Source organism: Podarcis pityusensis (genome assembly GCF_964106645.2).
Source record: "Podarcis pityusensis genome assembly, chromosome: 8".
In the NCBI taxonomy this organism is placed as follows: domain Eukaryota; kingdom Metazoa; phylum Chordata; class Lepidosauria; order Squamata; family Lacertidae; genus Podarcis; species Podarcis pityusensis.
In genome coordinates this window covers 11,956,656-11,981,653 of record NC_138033.1, presented here as the reverse complement: position 1 = coordinate 11,981,653, position 24,998 = coordinate 11,956,656, and the positions used below count along the sequence as shown (strand labels likewise).

General features: G+C 48.6%; 3 protein-coding genes across 6 annotated transcripts; 1 reads left to right on the top strand and 2 right to left on the bottom strand.

The window, feature by feature from the left end:
* Positions 1-1,758: 1,758 nt before the first annotated feature.
* Positions 1,759-7,122, bottom strand: LOC308484168 (interferon-inducible GTPase 5-like). The gene is made up of 3 exons (XM_081018860.1): positions 6,994-7,122; positions 5,616-6,243; positions 1,759-4,020 (listed from the first exon to the last, which is right to left on the bottom strand). Exons 1-3 carry the CDS (start codon positions 7,106-7,108, stop codon positions 2,817-2,819), a joined length of 1,947 nt encoding a protein of 648 aa, XP_080874986.1. The 5' UTR covers positions 7,109-7,122; the 3' UTR covers positions 1,759-2,816.
* LOC308484178 (interferon-gamma-inducible GTPase 10-like) lies at positions 7,111-16,121 on the top strand. The gene is made up of 3 exons (XM_081018877.1): positions 7,111-7,301; positions 11,510-12,212; positions 12,943-16,121. Exons 2-3 carry the CDS (start codon positions 11,518-11,520, stop codon positions 14,108-14,110), a joined length of 1,863 nt encoding a protein of 620 aa, XP_080875003.1. The 5' UTR covers positions 7,111-7,301; positions 11,510-11,517; the 3' UTR covers positions 14,111-16,121.
* Positions 14,483-23,056, bottom strand: ZNF576 (zinc finger protein 576). 4 transcript variants are annotated; one of them, XR_013989906.1, is made up of 4 exons: positions 22,833-23,056; positions 21,701-21,926; positions 16,719-20,805; positions 14,483-16,198 (listed from the first exon to the last, which is right to left on the bottom strand). XR_013989906.1 is itself a non-coding variant. In XM_081019309.1 (3 exons), exons 2-3 carry the CDS (start codon positions 21,918-21,920, stop codon positions 20,288-20,290), a joined length of 738 nt encoding a protein of 245 aa, XP_080875435.1. In that variant the 5' UTR covers positions 21,921-21,926; positions 22,833-23,056; the 3' UTR covers positions 14,483-20,287. The 4 variants fall into 4 exon arrangements, 2 of the variants coding, with proteins under 2 accessions (XP_080875435.1, XP_080875436.1); XR_013989907.1 differs by having other exon boundaries at positions 14,483-19,371; positions 19,412-20,805; XM_081019309.1 differs by having other exon boundaries at positions 14,483-20,805.
* Between the last annotated feature and the right edge of the window lie 1,942 nt (positions 23,057-24,998).

Sequence of the window (24,998 nt, the reverse complement as noted above, 5' to 3'; positions counted from 1 at the left end):
CCTTGGATTGGATTCTGAAATGATCATATGGGATTTTCCCTCATGGTCCAGGTAAGTATTTTGCCCTCCCTTTCCCTCACCTCCTTGCACACTGTAAAATGAACTGCTTTCCGACGATGTCCATCACTTGCAGCCAGCGGTCTGTGGGCCCACCAAGATCATAGAATCATAAGGGTAGATTTGGAAGGGACCACGAGGATCTGTCGGCATGCAGAGGGCCGGGAGGCCAGCTGGCAAGCCCCGGCTGGGCCATCTCCTTCCAGCCGTCCTGCTGCCATCACCTCTGCTCCGACGTAAATCAGCGACCCGGGCTTCTGAGCCAGGGCACACTATCAGCGGATCGAACTGTGAAAACAGAATAGGTGTGAGGCTTGTGGAAGCATACAAAACTACAGATTTATTAATCATAGATCAGGACAAAGAAACATGTCGTCTCTCTCTCTCGTCATCTCAGAGAAAAAAGCAAAAGCTATACGCAAGGGAAGTTCCAAGCAAGCTGTACTGGAATGTAAACAGACATGTGACACGCAACAATGCCACACGTCTGCTCCTTAAGGTGGAATGGAAATATCAACAGGATCATCTAGTCCAACCCACTGCGATGCAGGAATCTTTCACCCAACGTGGGGCTCAAACCCTCAGCCCCGAGGTTAAGAGTCGCGTGCTCTACCGAGCTAAGATGACTTCATTGTTAGACTTGCGACCCCAGTTAAGTGGTCAGGGATAATGAGAGCTGGACTCCAACCATATGGGCCACTAGCTACCCCAATGGGTAGCTCCTTTGCAAGGTCTTAAGACAGAGGCCACTGGAAGCTCCGCTTCCCAGGATCTTCTAGCCCAGCCTTATAATTCAGTGCTAGCCTGGTTGCCGCAAGTGACCGGGAATTCCATGCAGATCGAGTGACCAGGCAGATGGAGGAGAGACAGATTGATCCATCCAGTAGTGACTGGGATTGGTAGGGCAGGAGGAAGGGAACCCAACAGGAGGCAAAGCCAGAGCCTGTAGCAGGTTCCTAATAAGAAACATGTGCACAGCTTATTTTCATAGAATCACAGAGCTCGAAGGGACCCCCGAGGTCCATCCCCCTGCAATGCAGGAATAGGCAGCTGTCCCTTACGGGGAATCAAACCTGCAACCTCGGTGTTATCGGCACCACGCTCTAACCAACTGAGCTATCCAGATGAGGTGGAGCCAACTAATCCCAGGTCTGACCCACACCAACCTCTCTGCTGAGTTGCACCAGGGAACCCCTGAAAACTAAAGGGGAGGCAGCTGACAGCCAGCGTCACCTGATAGACTGTGCTGTGAACTGCCCTGAGATCGACGGTGAACAAATTTAATAAATAAATAAATAAATAATAAGTAAGGAGGTGACCAGCAGGGTGCTGATTTGAGGTGAGCAGGGCAGTGTGCCAGTCACCCTAACTGACCAGGCTTCATGAGGTTCGATACTTGCATCAAGCCGCTCTTTCGATTCCACCAGCAAGTGGACTGGGCTGCTGAAATACACCACATTGTCTCAAGTGCCACGGAGCTCCCCTCCACCAGGTGGCGCTCTGACTCCACTGCTTCAAAGGAAGCAAAGAACATAAGACACCAGCCCTTTGTTCTTAAAGGGCCAGGCCGCATCCCTCCAACTCCACCAGGCTTAACTTCTGCCCCTGTTTCAATCATGCGCATTTATAAGGACAACCGCGTGGGAAAATCCCAAAAGCGTTAGCAGTGTGACGTTTGCCGCTTTTGAAACCTGCAAAAAGTATCGTTTTTGTTGTATGTTTATTTATACTCCACCTTTTCCCCTGACGGGGACTCAAGGCAGCTTACAGACAAAAGTAAGAATAGCTAAAAACATAGCAGCATCACAGCACTTAACACGTTTTATTGTGGCCAGGAAAAATGCATGTGAGGGCCAGAGTCCGATTCCATCAGCTGCATGAGACGGTGTAGAAAGTTTGATAATACGTTAGTTTCCTTTCCTACACGCCCTTCTCCACCTATGTCCGTGGATATATCTCTAGGAAACATTCCAAATTATGTCACGTATCTGAGGCAAAGTGAGCTATGGTTTCCAAAAGCTGAAGCTACCACATCTCTTACTAAACCTGCCACTGAATGCTTAACAGCACAGAACAGTCAAGTCTTTGGTCCTCCAGATGTTGGTGGACTACAGTGTTAAAGGACTATAACTTACATCACCCCAAGTCAACATGGCCAATAGAAAGGGAAGATGGGAGTTGTGGTTCAGCAGCATCCAGAAGGCCACAGGTTAGTCATGTAACATTTATCATAAAACAGGACGGGGAACCAATTGCCTTCCAGGCGTTGGGTTACAGCTCCCATCAGCCCAAGTCATCATGGCTTACACCAGGGTTTCCCAAACCTGGGTCTCCAGCAGTGTTGGACTACAATTCCCATTATGCCTGACCACTGGTCCTGCTGGCAAGGGATGATGGGTGTTGTAGTCCAAAAACAGCAGGAGGCCCAAGTTTGGGAAACCCTGGCTTACATGCAGCGGTGATCAGCAACATTTGGAAGGGTTGGCCGCCCCTGAGTAACAGGGAACTGTGGAACCTTCTGGGACACTGCACAGAAATTGTTCGTCTAAATCTTGCTCTCGTTGCAATGAGGGATGGTGGCCTCATGCAACTCCCATTCGTCAAAACCAGGTTCCAAAACAAGATCATGGTCCCATGACTCCATAAACATCAACAAGTAGATCAGCCATGATGAAGCTAAAGCAGGAACGTAACAGTGCTAAGGCATCTGAAGAGGAGTCACAGAGGCGCCTAGGGACTGCCGCCTTATTCCAGCTGCCTCAGACTTCGCTTTCAAAGGCCTTCATGAGGACCCTTTGGGAGTCATTGGCCAGCTCTTCCAAGCACTGGCTCAACATGTAGTAAGTGGTGTGGAAGGAAATCCCGCCGGAAGCCAGGGCTCCGTAAATCGGGATCCGGTGGATGAAGAAATTGGCCACCACCAAGCCTGTCCCGGTGGCCTTCCCCAGCAGCCCAATGACCACATCCCTGTTGATGCTCCGGCCTAGAGTGCTGTGGACTTCGGCCCTCAGGACCTCCAGCGGTTTCCCCGACCGCTCGGCCAGACGGGTCAAGGACGCTGCGTCGAGGCCAAAGTCCTGGCGGTAGGTGGACAGCTTCCTCAGCAAAATGGAGACATCACAGGTGAAGGCCAGGCCTGGCAAAGGGACGGCGGCCACCAAGCTGGAGATCAGAGCTACCTTCCAAACCTCCTGGTGAAGGAGCTGCCTCTTCTTATCAATGATGAGCGAGGAGACATTGGGCAGCGACAGCAGGAAGGCGTGGCGCTTGTGGCTCGGAAGTTCTTGCTCCAGGGTTTCCTCGAAGACTTGGAAGTCAAACTTGTCAATCTCGAAGCTGCTGAGCAAGAAAACCTTGGTGTCTGCCAGCCCGGCCTTGGCAAGCTTCTCCCGGCAGTCAGTCCGTATCTCCTCCAGGACTTCCTCTTCAGTTGGAGGGTTCTTCCGCCTCTTCATGGACTCCAGGTCGTTGTCCAGCTTTGTGCGCACAAAATAGAACCGCTTGCCTTCTTTGACAATGGCCTTGGCCAAATGGACGTGGTTCTCCTTAAACCTCTCCGAGGCCAGGATGATGAAGAAGTCGTAGCGAGAAAACTCCACCGCTTCTAGGTAGCTTTCAGCCTGGAAGTTGGGCGTGCCAATGCCAGGGAGATCCCACAGGATGACGTTGGGGTGGCCGGGGTAAGGATATGGCGTAGGCTGGGCTGTGGTCTCCGTCACGCCCGTCTCCGCGGCTCCCTCCTCCTCATCGCCCACACCCCTCAAGGCGTTGACAAAGGTGGATTTCCCAGCACCCGACTCCCCCGTGACGCCAATGTCAAGTTGGGCATTCCAGAGGGTCTCCAAGCTGCACTGAATGCGGGTCACCACTTCCGAGAGGCCTCCCAGCTCATAGGCCTCCTGGATCTCTGCAATCTCCTGCTCGCTGATCACCTCGTAGTCCAAGCGAGTGGGCTTTAGGACCCTGTGGGGGTAAACAGGACATGGCAAGGGATAGGGAGGAAGAACTGGGATTAATACTGTTAACTGTAATTGATCTCCTATTATATTAACATCATCAGTATCCAATGACTAGAATTAATATCATATGAAATTAATGTTGTATTGTGGAGTGCTCCATTCCATTTCCCATTGGTCAGCAGGAATTCCACAGCAATTAAGCTCATTAGAGGTTGCCATCCTTTTTGTTTTGGGTATATAATTTTTGTTAAATTTTCCATTTTACAATTTTAAACACTCATTTTTACATCCTTAAGATATCAATGACTTCCCTTCTTCCCTGGTTCATTTTACATATCATAAATCCCTGCATATTTTACAAAAACTATACCATTCAGTATTCCATTATTGCATCCATTGAAACTTATTTACACTGTTGAATTTATCTTAATGCTGTCAGCATTTTCAGCTACACAAGTTGTGCATATTCTGCCAACTTAAGTTGCCATTCTTCTTTGGCTGGGACCTCACTCATTTGCCACTTGGGAGCTAACAAAACATGGGCCGCAGTTGTTGCATCCATAAATAACCTTAATAAATCTGGGAATTTCAGTCTGAATTATCCCCGACAGGATAATTGGGGGGGGGGGTTGGGGGGGGGAAATACTTTGAAACATTTTTTAAAATTCATTATGGATCCTTTCCCAATACTCTTTTACCATTTTACAGGTCCAAAAAGGTAGAGGGAATGTTATTTCACATGTGGTGGACTTGTAAAAAGTTGCCACCCTTTTTGGACCAGTGGACGCCTTTCTAATTCCGAGAAAGTTAACACTACACTACACCGGATTTGCACAGCTTCGTTCGATTACAACTCTGGGTAACAGGAGCATCTTGGGGGTGGGGGTTGTTGCTTGTAAACAAACACTGTTTTCTCCACAGGGGAGGCACAAACAGAGACCAACAAGGCCACTTCTCTGGTTGCTTTGCTCCGAGCAAAAGTCCTGATGACACTCAAGCAAAGGCCGCCAGGATATAAATATCGGCCTGTGGCTGTAATTTACATTGCCTGTCACACTACAAGAACATCAGCCAGAGGCCCTTGTCCTTATGAGCGACGTGCCCATCCCCGCAGGCACCTGGCCTCAAAACTCTGTTCACGAAGTCTCTCTAGGTCTTCTTCCATTAAACTTAAGAACCTAAGAGCCTTGCTGGATCCGATTGGCTGATTGGCCCCGGAAACAATGCCAAAAGTCGAAACGGACGTTCGGCTTCCAAAAAACGCTCGCAAAATGGAACACTTGCGGCGTTCAGGAGCCAAAACGTCCGAGTACCAAGGCGTTTGACAACCAAGATACGACTGTATTATGACTATCCACTTTATCTGTGTCACACTTAATTTTACTCACCTCTATCATGTCCTCTCCCTTTAATCACCTTTTTTTCTAAACTGAAAAGCCCCGACCCTCATAGCGGAGTGGCTTCGTCCCCTTGATCGCTTCGGCAACCCTTTTCTAGCTCCGCAATATTATTATCATCGTCATGAATCTTAGTCATGTTCATTTATTGATAATGATTCTATGTTCCTACGGTTCGCTTAAGCTGGTTTGCCTGACTTACCTCTCATATGTGTGGACGTCCTCCAGCAACACTTTTCGCAGCTGGGGGCAGTCCAGAGCGTAGGGTTCAAAAGCAGAGATCAGGAAGACAAAGGGCTCCCCGAGACCGTGGGCCCCCAGCGACTCAGCACAGACACCCCGCAAGGCCTGCAGGGCCTCGGGTCGGTTGTAGCGCTCCCCCATCAACCGCTTGAGGGTATGAAGATCCAAATCAGCCTTGGTGCGGGCAAAATAGACCTTCTTGCCAGCCGCCCGGGCCTCCCCGGCCAGGTGGGCATGAGTCTCGTCAAACTTGCCATCTGTCGCCACAACAAAAACGTCAGCCTCCTTCAGCCACCGGTCGGCCTGCCCCTCACAATCCAGAGCTAGTTCCCATATCAGTAAATTGGGGTGGGATGGGTCGGGGTACATGACAGGCCCCCCGGATTTAGGCGGGGCCTCCAGCGGGGCACATCCGACATCGTTTTCGGTCACCCCACGCAAGGCATTGAGGAGGGCCGATTTTCCTATGCCGGATTTTCCCACAAGGACCACAGAGACATCCCCTTGCTCTGGGGAGCTCAGCGCAGAGCCCTGGGGGGTCTTTAGAGCCATGTTGGGTGCAGGGAAACAGGGCTTCTTGAGGGATGCTGTGGAAACATAAGGAAAGGGGAGAGATGGAAGGAGAGAGAAAAACAACGTTACTCAGAGGCTGTGATTAAACACAAGGAACTTGGCTGTATATAATTTAAGTCCACACACACATAAACCACCAAAATGGAATGAGCCTGGCCTCAAGCTGAGGACCACAGCCATGGTGTTATCTCCCAGGTAACCTGGACCTGAATGGTATGAGCTGGTATAATCTTGAACCTGGGTAGCAGATCGGCAAGCAGTACAACCCCCGCAAGCAAGGTGTTATATGCTGGCGGGGGGGGGCGGTTTCACCCCAAACGGGCAGCCGGTGCAGATCTCTGAGCAGGAGTGCTATATGCTAACAGGGCCTCACTCCTGGAGAATTCTGCAGCTTCCAGATCAAGTTGCAAGAGAAGCCCCACAAAAAGAGCATTGCAGTAATCCAGCCTTGAAATCACCAGCCCCTTAAATCGGTCACCCCCCGCCAGCAAAAGACGCGACCCTTCTCCTATCCTAGTTTTGGTGTAAGGGTTGAGCCTATGGCATAAGAGGGCTGCTGGTTCTTAGGCAAGAAAATAGGTTGATTAAGCGATCTGGCGGACACAGTGGCGCACTAATACGGAAAGAGGCCGGAGAGTATTTTTGCCTTTTCCACCAGGCCGGGGAGAAGATCTTCAGGCAGCCAGAACGACCCGCCGTCTGACACTTCGTTTTTTGGAAGCTGAAGAAGATGGGGAGACACCCGCCGGCCTGGGCTTGCTTACCCGCTACAAGGCTGCGCCCCGGGACCGCTCGCTCGGCTTCCCTGGCGTTGTCCCCCTTTGGCTGCTTCCTCTTCCCACCCGCCTGCCGTTGCTCTGATCTGTTTTCCCTGCGCATCCCAGAGACGTCAGACGAGCCTTTCCGCCTGACAAGCACAGCCAGCCGGGAGGATCCGCCGTCTCCGCCCCCTCCAATAGGTTTCTATTTCCCAGCTTTTGCTTTGCGCGTCATCTGGAGCCAGGGCGCAGGGGCGCAGAAGCATCCAAAGCCTCGCCGCGCACGGAAGACCCGGAGAGGCGGAGACGAACGGGTAGGTCTTGCCCCTGGGACGCCTCCCTTTTCATTTCGGGGGGCGGCCGGGTGGGGTTGGCTGGCTGGCAGCCATCCAGGACTCCTGGGTTCCTTTTGTCGGAGGGAAACGGGGAAACGGAGAAGTTGGTGTTTTTGCTTTTGTAGTAGGCTGTCCTGTAAGACCAGAACCGGAGTCGGGGGTGGGGATCCGGGACACGCAAAAGAGAGCATATTTATGCACACAGCGCCTAATTAAAGCTGTTTTTTAAAAAATAAATTAAAATATAAAAATCTTAGCCACGTTTCTCCAGGATCCAAAATCCTCACTTGGATTTTACTTTATTTGTATTAGGACCAATCCCGCAAAAGATCACAAAATAGTGAGCAAGCTTTTGAGCTCTTCGGCGTTCTTCCGCATCAGGCTTGATGTTCAAAAACAAACGGAAAGAGAGCAGTTAAAGAACAAGGGCAATTACTGACGGTGTGTTGTGCTCAGAAAGGCCCTCATCTATCAAGATGGAGGCCGGCAGGCTTGTTTTGATTATTAAACGTCTCTTTGAAGGTCTTGGGTTACAACCAGGATTCTGTGACAAAGAAGCCGTCGGCTGACCCCCATGTTTGGGAAAGTCTAGCAATTCCCCGGATCTGCCTCCAGCAAAACACACCTGTTCTTATGGCATTTGCTGTCACGGGGAAGGGCTTGTAGCTCAGCTGGTAGAGCATCTGCTTTGCAGGCAGAAATTCCTAGGTTCAATGCCTGGCAACATCTTCAGGTAGGCCTGGGAATGTCCTCTAGATAGCTGCTGCCAGTCAGTGTAGGCGCTTCAGAGCTATGAACCAACAGCTCGGAGCGTGATTTGGCCACCAACTCAGAAAGTTGTGACATGTTTCCTGACAGGAGTGAGACCCTGTCAGCCTATAACTCCTCTGCTCTGTGATCTGCACTGGCGGCCAGTTTGCTACTGGTTAGTTTTGACATGTTACTGTTAGCACATAAAGCCCCATAACTGCTTGGGGCCAGTTTACCTGCAGGATCAACCTCATCCCATAAATGCTTTGATCTGCAGAACTGGCACTCTTGCAGGTGCCAAGTGACATAACACTCTGTTTGCACTAGTTAAGAAATCAGGCTTTTAGGGGCTGTTTTGGTTTAATGTTTAAGTGGCTTTTTGAGTTGCTTTTCATTTGTTGTTTTTTAAGTGACCGATAAGTTCGATAACTAAATAAAGGATTAATAATAATAATCCCTCATAGAACTGATATTCTGCTGCTGATCCTGAAAGTTGCATATAACTATTGTGACCACTGAGAGTTTTCTCCTCCATTAATTTGATTAACCCCCTTTAAGCTGAAAACACGTACATATTATATATAATATGCATCGGATAATTAAAAGCTGAAGACCAGGCAGAAAAGAAAGGTTTGTGGCCTGTTGCCTAAATATAGGTAATGATGGGGAGAGTGTTCCATAACTGGGGAGCCACAACTGAGAAGGTCCATTCTTATTGCTCTCACTTCACTCTTGCACACTTCCCTTTGGTGTCTGGTTGGCCAATGTGGGAACAGGCTTCTGGACAAGGTAGGCCTTTCATGGTCTGATCCAGGAGAGTGGTTCTTAGTTCTTCTCTTACAACCTCTAGGTTTCCCCCAGGGGCTAAGGAGTGTTCCTTTAACAAAATTTAGAGTTCTATCCAGTGCTGGTTTGCTCAGAAGGAGACCCATTGAAATTAATGGGATGTGGCTAACTGAGGCCCACTGATTTCATCGGAACTGCTCTGCGTAGAGGTTGGATGCAGCCCTTAGTTTTTGACAGGAAGAAAGAAACCAAATATTTGATTTTTCTCTGTTGGGCTCGTGGGCTGGCTTTGTTTGTTTAAAGTGGACAGAGGTGGCTTTGCTTTGGAAACAGGACTCCTGACTGGGACATATTTTTAGTGGTCTGATGCTGGAGCCAAAGTCGTCTTTCTTTATATAGGCTGACTTACTGGGTTCTTTTTCTAGGCACTTTTCCCCTGTCGTTTGGGGACTGGTGCATCCCTTACTATCCAGTTTCCTCCCTTTTGACTCTGGTTGCTATTAGATTATAAGCTTGCTGGCAGAGCTTTTAACTGCAGACAGTGCCTAGCAACTCTCTGTTGTTGTTGTTGTTGTTGTTGTTGTTGTTATTGTCACTTATATAAATTTGCCTTTCTTCCTCTCCTTCATCCGAGGACTACAGGGCAGCTTACAATATGAAAACACCAACAAATACATAACATAGCAACAAGCAAAAACAATAGATTCCCCTCACAGTTTTAAAGACCATAGATTGTTTAATTAGCCAAAGGCCTGGTTGTACAGGGACGTAGGTGGCGCTGTGGTCTAAACCACAGAGCCTAGGGCTTGCTGATCAGAAGGTTGGCGGTTCAAATCCCCGTGATGGTGTGAGCTCCTGTTGCTCTGTCCCACCTCTTGCCAACCTAGCAGTTCGAAAGCACACCAGTGCAAGTAGATAAATAGGTACTGCTGTGGCGGGAAGGTAAATGGCGTTTCCATGCACTCTGGTTTCCGTCACGGTGTCCTGTTGTGCCAGAAGCAGTTTAGTCATGCTGGCCACATGACCCAGAAAACGGTCTGTGGACAAACACCGGCTCCCTCGGCCTGAAAGCAAGATGAGCACCGCAACCCCATAGCCGCCTTTGACTGGACTTAACCATCCAGGAGTCCTTTACCTTGTACAGGAACGTTATTTGCTTGGCACCTAAAGATATGGAACGAAGGTGCCAGGTGAGCCTCCTTGGGGAGAGCACTCTACAAAGAGGAATCTAACCATACTACAAACATAAGCATATATTATGATTTTTTCCTTTGGGGGCGTAGGGTAGGATATGTGCTTGAGCGCCCTCCTAATTCCTGGATCCAGCACGGCATTCATTTCCTGGAATAGCCCAGGCTAGTTTCCTGGTGAGGTAATGGCCCTCAAAGCATGGGCCATTAAGGTAACCAAGGAAGTGGCTCTGAGATAGATCACAAATGGATGGCCCCCCACTTCCTCAACTCACTGTATGGATGGTCAATACATATATATGTGAGAGAGGGAAGGAAGGAGGGAGGCAGGCAGAGATAAGCATCTGCCCATGCATCCCTAAAGAGCACACTGAGAACTGCAGTTAGCATTCTCTTTTTTTCCCTCCATCCTCTTTTTTAAAAAAATATTATTTAATCATTTTTCAATACAAACAACAAACGCAAAAGACACATACAACAAAAACCATAATAATACTAATAACACAATTTGACAATTCAGATTTGAATACACTGATATACCTATGACTAAACCTTTTAAACAATATTTTCCCACCACTCTCTCCTCCCCCTACTTCCCACCACTATCCGCCTTATCGCTAAAATATTCCTTCCAGATTTCTTCATATTTATCCATTTTTAATTTGCGTCGACATGCAATTCGTTCGTATGTAGCTACTGTATTTTTCGCTCTATTTGTTGTTTAGTTGTTTAGTTGTGTCCGACTCTTCGTGACCCCATGGACCAGAGCACGCCAGGCACTCCTGTCTTCCACTGCCTCCCGCAGTTTGGTCGGACTCATGTTTGTAGCTTCTATCCCCTCCAAAAAATTAAGGGGAAATGTGTGTACGTCCTATGGAGCAAAAACAGGCTCCTTGGATTCAGCGATAGCAACGCGAAGCCTCCGAAGCGCAGAGGGATCGCTCCCTCTGCGCTCTGGAGGCTTCGCGTTGCTTTCGCTGAAGCCTGGAGAGCGAGAGGGGTCGGTGTGCACCGACCCCTCTGCGCTCTGGAGGCTTCAGGGATAGCTGCCTGAAGCCTTCGGAGCACAGCGCGAGTTCCCGCTGCGCTCCGCAGGCTTCAGGTTCCTTTCGCTGAAGCCGGGAGAGCAAGACTCTCCTGGCTTCAGCAGAGAGGGAGAGCTGCGCAGCGCCCCTTCAGCCAAGCGGGAGGAGAAATGGAAGGGGCTCCGTTTCTCCTGCCGCTTCGCTGAAGGGGCGCTGAGCAGAGGGGGGAGAATTTTTTTTCTTGTTCTCCCCCCCAAAACAAGGTGCGTCCTATAGAGCGAAAAATATGGTAATCTGTCCATATTATCAATCCATGTGCTCAAAGGAATCTTTTTGCGGCTCTTCCAATTCACCAAAACATTTTTTTTTGCTTCTAATATAGCACAGTACATCCATTTTTTTTGACCCCTTGTAATCTCCCACGTCCTCTTTGCAGCTCCAGCCATGGCCGGTTCCTCCGTCCTGGACGAATCGCACCTGAAGATCCTGAAGGCCCAGTATGAGGCCCAGAGCGCCAGCGGTGCCGCTTCCCAAATCCAGGCTCTGGTGGACTGTGTGAACACCCTCAAGATCCAGGTCGGGATCCTGGGAGAGCGTGGCTCAGGGGTGAGCACTCTGGTCGGGGCTCTCCTGGACAAGCCCCGCCGGGTGACGGATCCATGGGCTTATCTCCGAGAGGCCCCTGAGACCACGAAGCAGCCGGTTGTCCATGCTCACCCCATCTACCCCGACCTCACCCTGCACGACCTGCCGGGCTTTGAGGCATCGGAGAAGCCGTCTGCCTACCTCAAACGCTTGGGCGACCTGAGCAAATTCAGCTGCTTTGTGGTGGTGGTCGGGGCTGGAGGCTTGAGGGACAGCCACCTCCAAGTCCTCAAGGCCATCAAGCAGAAGGGGAAAGGCCTCATCCTGGCACGCACCAAGGTGGACTTGGACCTGCACACAGCCGAGCGGCGGCTCAGATCCAGGTACAATCCGTCCGAGCAGCTGGGGCTAATCCGGAAGGAACTGGCAGGTGTTTTGACCAAGCATGGGATGGACCCCAAGAAGGTATTCCTGGTGTCAGGGCTGGAGACGGACAGATATGAGTTTGCACGCTTTGAAGACAGCCTGGAAGGAGAGGTGCTCAATTTGAAGAGGTGAGTCGGGAAGTGAATCTCTTGATTCACTTATTTATTTGTGAGTTGCCACCAATATCTACGCTCCAAAGCAATTTACAGAGATATCCTTAAAAACAGCTAAAATAAAAAGAGTGCAAGAACAACCAAGTATGGGTTTTTTCAAAAAATGATTTTTTTTTATTTAACTTGCTCCAAACAAGCTTGCTCCATCTTCTTCTATGTCACAGCCATTAGATATTTGAAGATGGCCCCTCACAGCCATGCTCTCTTCTAAGACTATGCCCCCATCTTATAATTATTTTACAATAATAATCATAATTAGGGATGCATTGCAACAATCAATGCAGAACTCCTATGTGTTGCCTTTTAGCTAGATCCACTATTTACACGGGCAGTGATTTGGAGTCCTCCAATATCTTCTTTTGGAGTTGTGTTTTCCTCAAAGTCCCATTGTACTTGCAGCCCATTCTCTTGAAATGGGAGCACCTTACCTTTTCAGTGTTCCTAAGTGCTTCGCTTTGGAGCATACCGTAGCTAAAAAGCTCCCCTTTCCTTCTCATTGGGTGGCCCTAGGAAGCTGGAGACAGGGAGAGTGCTGGGACTCTGCTGCAGAAATACCAATGGGTCGGCCATCCCCTCTGACCCCAGACCACTACACCACTGGCTTCGGCCTTGCCAACTGCCAACGTGCAACTCCTGAGGAAATGCAGCCCCAGACTGTGGATATTTATTATTCTGTTCTCTCTAGAACTCACGATGGAAGCCTGGAAGATTTGAACAAAGTGAGCCAGAAGAAGATCAAGGAGCTGTACGCGATCTGCCAGGACGGCACCTTGTCAGAAGTCCCAACTGTGATCTCATCCGTTTTGACGGACCCCACACAAATACGACTGGACGTCGCCGTGATAGGTGAAGTTGGCTCAGGGAAGTCCTCGCTGGTTAATGTTCTGAGAGGGGTGGGCTGTGGGGAACCAGATGCGGCCCCCACTGGGGTGACCGAGATGACGAAGAAAGCCGTGCCCTACCTGCTCCCAGCTGTCCCCAACCTTTACCTTTGGGACTTGCCAGGAGTGGGGCTGACAGAGGAAGACGTGAGCCACCTGGATCTCAGCCGCTACGACTTCTTCCTGCTGGTGGCCTCTGAGCGCTATAAGCACACCCACAGCTGCCTGGCCAGAGCCATCACCTCAGCAGGGAAGCAGTTCTTCTTTGTGAGGAGCAAGATAGATGTGGATGTGGAGACCCGGCCTGGGAGCCAACCTGTCGCCAAAGAGGAAGTGCAGAGTCAGGTGCGGAAGAGCTGCGAGGAAGCTCTGAAGAAGGACGGCGTGGACTCCCCACAGGTCTTCCTGGTCTCCTGCCTCAAGCCAGATGCCTTCGACTTGCCGCTCCTCCTGGGAGCCCTCAGCAGCAACGCTCCGGACTTGAAGAAGAAAGCTCTGAGGAAAGCCCTGCCAACCGTCCTGTCCCGAGTGGTTAGGCGGAAAGCCAAAATGTTGATGAAAGATGTGTGGGGGAAGGCCCTTCAGAGCTGCCTCTTCTGTGTGGAGCATCCCCAACCGGACGTGGTCGACAGCCTCACCACCACCATTGCCAGCTTCTGCATAGAGTTTGGCCTGGATGAGGCCTCCTTAGAGTACACTGCCCAGGCTACCGGCACAACCCGCCGGCTGCTTCAGGCAGTGATCCAAAGCCCCTTTGCTAAACCACTGGACCCTGCGTACGTGCTCAGCCTCATCACCAAGCCGACCTCCCTGACCAGCTGGGCATGGAGCTATGTGCCCTATTTGGGGCGGGGTGTCAAGATGGAGCCCGAAATCTCCTTTGAGTCCACCTACCAGATGTTGAGGCGAGCTGTGGTGGAACTGTCTGAGAATGCAGAGGCGGTGCTGCTACTGGCCTACACAGAGAAATAGAACTGGGTAGGAACTGATTTAGAGGGTGCGACGCTGAACACCACCCTTAACAATATAACCTATCAACGTAGACCATAAGGAGGACGAGATGGAACAAGACCAAGGCTCTCCAAGGAGAGTGGCATTATGATGGATTTTAAAAAGTAAAGCGTCCAACTGTCTTGGTTATATACCATCATGACCATCTGAGACCAAGACTTGTGGCAGAACTTGGCTATGAGGGGGGGGGGGGTCTATTTGTCGCTGAGATGAGAAGAGACACACTGGGTTGCATCACTTTAGCCAGGGAAGACAGGGGTGTCACACGATTCACCGCAACTATCTGCTGAGGCAGCTATGCTAATTTCTTGACAACACCAGCCTTCTGTTGGGAGGGGTGGGGATGAAGAGTCAGTTCTGTAAGCCCCCAGTGGTATAGTGTGCACAAAGTTGTTGAGACCCCAGAATTGTTGAGCTTCTTTGGGGAAACCTCCCCCGAAGATAGCAATTTTATGCTTTTTGAGCTGTTTTTGCTGTTTATTGCGTTGCATTGTCATACATCCAGGTTTTCCCTGACATTTTGCAGATTCAAGATTTTTGCCACTTTTACACCTGAAAACCAGGACATGTCTGGAATGTTCGTGACATATGGCAAGCCTAGCACAAGGACAACTTTACCATCTTACATGATTTTTTTTTTAACGGAGCCAGTTCAAAACAGATCCTTTTTGAACTCAGCTCATGCATTGTTAAGCATTGCCTGTGAGAGTCATTCATTGCCCTTTTGCAGTGCCTACCGATCCATTGGGCTCACACTGGTCTCACCTTGAAAATGTCCCCCTGAAAGGGTGCCGGTTCTCGTTTTAGGACTGAAATGAATGGAAGAGGGTAAGATTGTCCAAACGCTCCTTGCTGCCCAGTTCAAACCAAGTAGGCAGAAATGTTGCACATATTAGCCTCAGCCACAGGGCAGAGCCAGCTGGGTTCCTGTTCCCTCCCTACCACCTCTCCTTGTATTTCCTTGTCTTTGGTTGCTTATTGTGTGATCTTGTTTCAATAATCTTATTACAGTGGAGGCTGGCACAGGTGGGAGCACTGCCTCACCAACGTTGAGTGCACCCACCTGCCTGCCACCTCCTTTTCAAGCGGTCCATGGCTGCCAGCTTCCTTCTCCTCAGTTTCAGTGTTGGCTTTGCGTAACACAACAAAGGGAGGAGGAGGAAGACAATTTTATTTGGTGCTCATTGGCTCAGGCTCCATCTACTGCTGGTCTCGCTGCCTTCCATCCCCAGTGGGCACCATCAGCCACAACTTACTTGTGAATTCAAGAACCCTCCGAAGAGCAACTTTTGACTAATTGTTCTGATTGAGAGTAACTTTCAACATGCAAAAAGCAAGTTGCCTTAGGAGCACTGCTTGGCCTTGGTTTAGAAACCCTTGGTTTAGAAACAAACAAATACCTTAAATCACAGCCCAACCCTTGCTTGGCTTTGAATGGCAGACAGGGAGTGGAGGTGGGAGGGAGAATGAAAGTGCAAAGCCTCTTTGTTTGCACAAAACTAGGTGTGCATCTTTTCTTTTCTTCTGGGACCCTGATCTATGCACCCAGAGGGATTGACATGTGCTCTTTCTTTTCAGAAGTATTTGTTCTTTCAAGGAACCGAAGAGCCACTGTGCCTGTATTGGGAATGGAGCCTCAGAGGCTTTGTGTTGTTCAAACTAACTGGTTTTTTTTAAAAGGCAAACACAAGTTGTTGATGGGCACAAGGAAGAGTTATTAGTCAGCCACTCATTATCTATGGCATGTTATGTATTTGTTAAGTCATGCTGCAAGATGCTGCTAGAACAGCCTGCCATTCCTTATTAATTGCTTGCTCAGTAATAGGATGCTGATGCTGGGGTGGAGCCCAAACAGCTGTTTATTCGCAAGTCTCTCATCCGGCACTTGCTCAGCTCAATGCAAGAACTGTTGTTTATGTGGCATCGCTTGCTGTTACCTATATGATAAATAAAGTTGTGAAATGGTGGGAAATGTTGACGTTATATGAAGGTGAGATTGAAATCTTTACTTGGTTATTAATCTTACACCAGGGTTTCCCAAACTTGGGTCTCCAGCTGTTTTTGGATGGCAATTCCCATCATCCCTAACCACTGGTCCTGCTAGCTAGGGATGTAGTTGTAGTCCAAAAATAGCTAGAGACCCAAGTTTGGGAAACCTTGTTCTCCACCTACTATATACAGGGTGGTATCTACCTTTGACCTGCCATGGCCACTGGTGTGTAATTATGGGAGATGTAGTCTAGTCCCAGGTTCCCCATCCCTGCCTTGCTGACCAATCCGGGCAACATTTTCATTGCTGTACAGTTATACCTCGTGTTGCGTTAGGTTCATGTTGTGTCTTTTCGGCTTGTGAACGCAGCAAACCCGGAAGTGTATACTTGCAGGTTTCTCCCCACATGCATGCGCAGAACCACTCTATCGCGCTCTGTGCTTGCACAGAAACTCCACTCTAGTTGTGGACTTTTAGGGATGCGAATGGCACCCCAAAACGGATCGTGTCCACAACTAGAGGTACCACTGTATTGAGATAGCAAATCATAGAATTGTAGAATTGGAAGGGACGCCCCACCCCCCGGTCAACTTTGGATTACTTCCAGAACAAATCCATTGTTGTCCTGAGTAATGTTTCTGCCCCCTTAACTTAAAAAAACCAGTAGCTATATTTATACATCTCAGAAGCCACTATTATTTAAAAGTTCACAATATTGCCATAAGACTTTGCGGAAACTTACTGTAACTCTTGGCTCAGATAGGAGCAGGATATTGGTGACTTTCTACCCATCCATCTCCCTCCCAAAGCATGCTAGACTCTTCTTTTCCTACAACACTAATGTGACACAACACAAATCCAAACATTATTTTCTTGTTGGCGAACATAAATTATTTATTTCCAGAGAAGATCTAGGTTCTATTTAAATACTTGTGATTAGCTATGCGTGCCATCAAGGAAGCACGTTAAAAAACAGGTTGTGTGTGCTTTGATCTGGAAAGGAATGTGTGTGTGTGTGTGTGTGTGTGTGTGTGTGTCTAACTGTGACTTCCTGGCTTGTTCGTTCATGCGGAAGGAGAACAAAACAGTCCCACGCAGGCAAATATGGAGAGCATAGGAAGCTGCCTTCTACAGAGTCAGAACCAATGGCCCATCTCGGTTAAGTCTTGCCTAGATGGATGGGAAACAGCTCTCCAGGATTTCAGACAGGGCTTTCTCCAAGCCCTACCTGAAGATGGATGAAGACAGAACCTGGGACATGCACCCAGACACTTCTAGTAGCCCTACTATTTATGGGTACAGCATACTTCCCTGCTTTTAAGACACATTTCATTGCTAAGCAATTTTCCTCCTTCCGCTAAAATATCCATTGTGTGCTGGGTGGAATGTGGCTGAGCGAGTATGGCAGGCACCTATTGGCTAGTGCCTGTGTTATCAATGAGTAAAGAGCAACAACTCATTATCCCACATTAGACATGTGAACGCAAATCATTGTTAACGTTTTTCAGTTTTATTTTGTGAATTCAGATGCTGAGCTTTCTGCTGTGCTCCTCTAGCACAGCAGTACTTGTATAGCCCTGTAGCAATATATGAATAATGACAATGACAAGCTGTAAATGGGGATACAGCTCTCTCAAGACAGCCACACAATTAATTTTAATGGGAAGAGCCATTTTTAACTACTACTACTACTACTACTATTACTACTACTACTAGAGTTGCATTAGTGAGGAAAGAAAGAAATCGTGGGCTGCTTTTATTATCCAGGGTGGAAATTATAAAATGAAAAGGGCCAGGAGCTGAATCTGAGGTGCCATAAGCAGTATTATACTACTATAAACGGTCATAGCTCTTCTCCAAAACATCCTACTTGGTTAAGGATTCCGAGAGCTGTGAGGAGACCCCTATTCCCTTCACAAAGCTATAGTTCCCAGAGTGGTTTAACAATCAATCCCTTTCCCTAGTCAACTCTAGGAAATGTAGCTCTGTGACGGGATTAGAGATCTCCTGACAACTCACAGCACCCATAACAAACAACAGTTCCCAGGATCCTTTGGGGTAAAGCCATGACAATTTAAAGCTGTATAACACAGCAGGTTGTAGTGCAGGAGGGGCCTAAGTGCCTATTTGGGCAAGCAAAAGCCATTCCATGTGATCCAGCATGGTTTAGCAGTGTTCACAGCTCAGTTTTGGGAGAACGCAAGGTCTCATGTTCCATCTGCAACATCACCAGTTTAAAAGGATCTGGGATTTGAGAATGTTCTCAAATGTCAGGTGGCAAAAACAGTACTGGACCAAGCAGACCAATGACTCAGTATATATAGTGACTCAGTACAAAGTAGATTTATTTGTTAGTGTTAGGTGCCTTGGAATGGAGACTATGCTTTCAATTTCTAGCTGGCAGTGCCACCAAGTGGACAGCATAGGGCTGTCACATTTCTAACACATCGCACTGGCCAGAAGAGCCAGCGTAATCTGTTCCATGCTTGAGTAGCAAACAAACTGGAGTGTAAGAACTACAGTGGTACCTCAGGTTAAGTACTTAATTCGTTCCGGAGGTCTGTTCTTAACCTGAAACTGTTCTTAACCTGAAGCACCACTTTAGCTAATGGGGCCTCCCGCTGCTGCCGCCGCGCCGCCGGAGCACGATTTCTGTTCTCATCCTGAAGCAAAGTTCTTAACCCGAGGTACTATTTCTGGGTTAGCGGAGTCTGTAACAAGGGACAAGGAGGGGGATGGAGAAAGGGTAAAAGGTAAAGGGACCTCTGACCATTAGGTCCAGTCACGGATGACTCTGGGGTTGCGGCGCTCATCTTGCTTTACTGGCCAAGGGAACCGGCGTACAGCTTCCAGGTCATGTGGCCAGCATGACTAAGCCGCTTCTGGTGAACCTGAGCAGCGCACAGAAACGCCGTTTACCTTCCTGCCAGAGTGGGTAATCGGCGGACTTCAGCAGAGTATCATGCAGCCTAATGTCTGGGGAAAGAGGGCAGGAAGGGGAAAAATACAGAAGGAAGGCTGAAATGGATGGAGGTAGCAGAGAGACTCTGCAAGACACTGGCTCAGATCTCTGGGAAGCACAATGTACTTCCCCCAGCAGCCTGCTGGGTGGGGAAGGAAAAGGAAGGAGAGAAGAGAGGTGGCCCTGCCCACTTTTGACTCTGCCTCCCTCCCTCAAGGGAATGCAGCCATCAACAGGAAAAAGATTCTCCACTGATGGCCTACTGAGAGCCTAAGAGGTGCTTCTGGCATTGTACACAGAGCTGTGGAACGTAATTTATATTGTCTTCTGCAGTGCTTTTCCTCTTAAGGTGTCAGTATTCACCATGAAGTTGTTACAGTAAGTGCCATGTTTTTAACCACTGCTTTTCTTCTAGGAAAAGAAAAGGTGCCGGTACTGTGTACCCTCAAGTACCCCCAGGGAAGAAAAGCACTGGTATTCTGCCTCCCAATCAGCCTTACTCTCACAAGTAGAGAATCCAATCAGGATACTCACAGCTGAAGGGGTTGGCTCAAATCCAAAGCTGTGTGTAGTTCAGGTTTAAAAAGCAAGAGAATATTCTCACTTGAATTCTCCTTTCCCTATAAAAAAGCACTTGTAGGGTTTAATCAGCTGACTTAACTTCTACTCTGCACCCTCAAACATTTAACTTTTCCCAACCTTCTGCAGGAAGCAAGCAGGTTCTCTGCAAGGCTACCCAGAAATTCCAAGCTTGGGCAGGTGGGAGTGCAAAAAGTGTGCCCTTCATGACAGCCGAGCATCTAGAAAAGGCAAAATACTGATGGAAGCTTCCCTCCCCTTTGACCAGTAGCAAATCTTGCCATGAACTAGGTGGAAGTCAGCATCTCCTAAAAGAGACTATTCCCATCCTCGGTCCTTCAGTTATCCTCACTCTGTGGAGACAGCATTTCCTCTAAGGAAAATACAGCTTTGCATATATCCCTGTACCAACTATTCTTCCTGACTGCAGCAAAACCAGATGTGACACCTCCTGAAAATAGCGGCTTCCCCCTTCTGTTTCTGAACCAGAAAGGACCCATTAATCCTGTTCTTTGTCTCATTCTGGCTCTGCATCTCACACTGCAATGCCTGTCATCTTCCTGTCTCCATCTGGATCCAGGGAATAGATACAAAGCTATAGCTTATATTAGAGCTCCCCGCGGGCATGGCGGATGTAGTGTTCATGCAGCCCAGCCTCCTGGTTAAAGCTCTCCCCGCAGTCCATGCAGGAATAGGGGAGGGAGGGCAGCAACTCCTGGGTCTGCTGGTGGAAAGCCTGGTGCCGACGCAAGTTTGAAAGCTGTCGGAAGCTCTTGCCACAGTCCGGACACTGGTGAGGCAAGCTGTGGCCCGCGGCATGGCCCAGGCGGTGACGCTGGTAGTTGGCCAACTGGCTGAAGCGGCAGCCACAATCATGGCAGTCAAAGGTAGGGCGCAAGGAGTCAGTTGGGTCGGAGGGCGGGGCTGGCGCATGGCCCCGCTGGTGGCAGATGAGCGCACGTGAACTCTCAAAGGCCTTGTTACATATGAAGCAGACAAAAAGAGCATCACGCAGATTGGCCTGAACGAAGTCCTCCGGGTGTTCCCGCTTCATGTGCCGCTCCTTGAATTTCTCATCTGGGAAGGTGATCAGGCAGTGAAAACACTGATTGGCACCCAGGCTGTCTGGAGATGAAGAGAAACAGAGGGAATCAAGCAGGGCCTGGCAGAACCTGCAGCTTACTTTGCAGAACCTCCCTGAAGAGAAGGAGAAACAGGTGGAGAGAATGTCATGAAAAGTCTGCCTTTCTGGCAATCAGTTTTTCATCAGCAGGACACTATTCATTCTCACAACCTTTGGACTACGCAAGCTATGTGGGCTTAAGTCAGCATTGTACACAAACTACTGAGGAGGTGGTTGCATAAGCTACACTCTCCTTCATCAGCTGTTGATGAAGTGTGACATCTGATAGCAGAAGTGGGAAGACGGGAGATACCAAGCAGCAGCTGCCTTCACACACTGTTGTGTTTCTCCAGTCAAGTAATCACTGTGGAACACTTTGGCTGTTCCCCGGCAGGGATAAAGGGAGAATGAAAAGTTGATCAGGAGAAGGGACTCACATGCAAACTATCAGGATGCAAGTGACATGGCAATAAAAGTGGACAGGCATTCCTCACCTAGAGGCGGTGGTTACTTACCTGAAAGTGAGCATTAAATTAAGTAGCAGTTTTTAAGATTTTCCTCTATAGTCATGAGAGCTAGAAGCTTTCCCCTCGTTTTTTAATGAAAGCTAGGAAACTGCAGAACCTGGGCAATACATTGGGTTGCATGCATAGACCTAGAGCTGGCTGTCTGCACTGCAAATGGTGCCATTCAGAAAACCTGTGTTTCATGATGCCATGCAGTCACATCCTTGTTCATATTTCAGAATGCTGGCAGAGAAACATGATAAAAGGAAGAAGATTATGACTTCTAATGCAAATTTTTAATAATTGTTTATAACAGGGTGCTAGAACCTCTCTTTCACCAGCTGGAGAATTGTTTAAATTCTAAAAGCAAGAACAAAACCACAGTACTCACAGATTGTACTATTGCTAGGGGGTCCTTTTTCTCTGTCATTTGTGCCTGGGCAGACAGGGGGCAGCATTGTGGAGCTCACCTCCTCTACACAGATAGGCTCTGGCTTACAGATTGTTGGATGCTCCTGGGCTATTGAAACATCAAGCCCATTGCAGTCCGACACCTTTGTAAGAAGATGCTCAGTCAACAGTGGCGTACCGACTGCAGAAGAGTCAGCCATTGCTACCTGTAAGAATGAAACCAAGTTGTGAGCAAAAACCCCAATCCCGCTTGGCTCCCTTCCTCATACACAACTCAGGTTATGCCCATGTGTGATGCACTCCTTTTTAAAGGAGATGCTCCTCATAGCTTCTGCTTCCAGGAAATGTAAAGAGCAGTTAGCGAAGCAGCTTTTTTCAACATACTGTTTCAGGTCAACCAAGTGAAGAGGCACCTGTAAACCAGAAGACAGGCGGACTCTTGTTGTTGCTGTTTCTGTGCAAACGTTACTCAAAGTGTTGTCTTCCAAGGAAAAATACATGCACAAGCATACAGTTGTTGCTTTTTTAAGACCGCTGTTGTGCTAGCAAAAGTATATGCGGACATTCTAAGAAGCTATTACCACTTGTTTTATGGACCAGCTTACCAGATTTTTGGTAATCATCATCACCATTGTATTATTTATTATATTTCTATAACATCCAAGGATCACATGGTGCTTTACGAACCGAAAATGTGAAAATATATAACATGCTAATAAACACAACCACCACCACCCAACGTGGCTTGAAAGGTTGTTTTAACTAATAAAGTGCTATACATCTGGGCCCGCCCCCCAACATTTCCTCCTCGCTGACCGTTTCCTAAGAAGAGCCTCCTCCCTCCCTCCCGCCCACCTCACCTCTAGCCCCACAATATCACCTCCACCAAGCCGGGAGGAGGAGAGCCCTCGTGGGACTACAACTCCCACAATCCCCAGCCATGGGTCCCGCTGGCTGCCGCCGCCGGGAGCTAGAGTCCCCGAATGGCCTGCTGTGGGAACCATAGGCTCCGAGCCCCTCCTCTAGGCTAGCGGCGCCCCCTCCCCCCCTACGCGGCGGCTCGGCCTAGAGCAGCCTCTCTTCCTCCCTCCGCCCGCGGTCAGGTCTCCCACCTTCGCCTCTCGCCAGTCCCTCGACTGTTCCAGCTCCTCCTCAGGCACTTCCCTCTGCCATCTCTCCACTCCCGGCCCTTAAGAAACAACGAAAAGCCTTTCTCGAAAAGGCACGCTCGGCTCCCCTGTCAATCCCTGTCAACGCAAAAAAATAAAAATACACATCTCAACCGTCACCTTTCTCTACATTTTTTTCCCCCACACTGTGTTGGCCCTTCCTCCTCCTCGCCAATTTCCTGTAGAGTGATGTCTACACATCCGCCTGACTACTACCCATGCGCATACTTTTATCTCGTTGCCGCCGCAGCTTTTTATTCGTAGCATTGATACAGGAATAGACTGGGACTGGGGAGTCTTCAAGCGTTTACCCCTCTGTGGTCCCTAGACGGGCACACTCCGTGATTATTTTTTCAGGCAATATTTTAGGCAGCCCTGATGTGACGTAAGGGGCGCGATGCGTCCAAATAAGACGTTGACGATAGGTGGAAAGGCTCTTTTACCATAGAGTTATGGGGCAAGCGCAGCCTCCTCAATGAGGTCGCCTCCGATTCGTCTAAGACAGTCTATGGTGACGACCATAGATTTCGTCGCTTTGTTGAAAAAGGGGGCTTATGCGCATGCTCTTTGCTGCTTCCGATCCCAGCCGCGAAGTGGAGGGCTGAGATGGCGGGGCGCATGCGCTGGCTTGATCAGCCGAGGCCAGCTCTGCGCTTTTAATAGCAAGCATAACGGGAAGATGTTCAGCAGGTGAAGCTTTGCCCAAAGCTGCGGATAGGAAGGAAATCTTCACCGGCTGAAATTCTGCCTGGTTGTTCCTACTGCCGTGCCAAAGCCAGGGCAAGCTCTACCATGCAACTTTCTCTTATTTTAGCCCCCGTTTTCCTTGTTTTCATTCACACACACACACAGGGGGGGCGGACCGTGAGATCATGATGAGGGTTCTCATACTTTCCACAAATTGCATGATTGCTCGTTTCGGGAGCAAGTAGAAAAGTATTTAATAGTCGTCCTCATCATTATACCCCTTCTTACATGGTAAACAATTTCCAGAGGGGTTAGATGTGTTAGGACTGTTGGCACCAAAATCAACAAGTCTTGTTGTGCCTTAAAAGACCAACAAGTGTTTTTTTATTGTGGCATGAGCTTCCAGGAGCCAGAGTCCACTTCCTAACAGAAGAGCTCTGCTGGATCAGGCAAATGGTCCATCGGAGCCCAGCATCCTGTTCTCACTGTGGTCAACCGCGTGGCTCTTCATGTAAGCCTGCAGCTAGCTGTTTGTTCTACCCAGCAATGGGTGAAACCAGAACATGTTTTATAATGAAGGCAGAACTGAGCAGATTTAAATCCGTTTTGGTTCACGTTTAACAACACATGGTTTGGTTCTTTGTTAAAAACAATTGGAGGCAGCTCCAAAAAGCAATGTTTTTTAAACAATAAAAACTAATATTGTGAGTGGTATTTTGTTTGTCATACCTATCCTGAAAACTGAAGTTGCTGTCTAGAATAAGGAACTGGAATGATGGAAGTCTCATGAAAATCTGGGTAATCAGGAGAAACAAATCACTCTTGAGACAGCCTTGCAAACTTTCAAGGTATAGCTATAGAGCAGGGAGGAGGAAAGCCTACAACTCCCATCATCCCTAGCTATGCAAATTTACTTGTGAAATCCCACATACTGGGACTTGCTTGACAGGAAGTATATAGGATATAGTATTAAAGTATTTAAGGATATAGCATTTAGTGAAGGGATTTGCCACCCAACAGAGCTGTAAATATGTGCATCTGAATTAACAGATTCTGACAGAAGGAAATGTTTGCCCAACAGTTTCAGTGCTTTTTTTAAAACTTAAAAATAAAGGAGTACGTTCATTCTGTATCAAGAGCTACCTGGGAACTATGCCAAAGCAACACAGCTATTTCCTAATATGTGCTTCAAGTGCATGAGACAAGTGCGTTCATCTTTCCTAACAGAGCTAAACCACCACACATATGGCAGAATTGTAGCTCCTAAGCTATACTACAGATCTATTTAGCTTCTCCCTCAACTGTCACCTGGCAGCAGCTATGCCATCAGGCTGCAGCAGATGGAATAAAGGGAATGAGGGCTCCTCCATCAGCTCTGCTGGGAGACCAGTTCCATTTGGCTCTTCTGTTCCCAATTCCAGC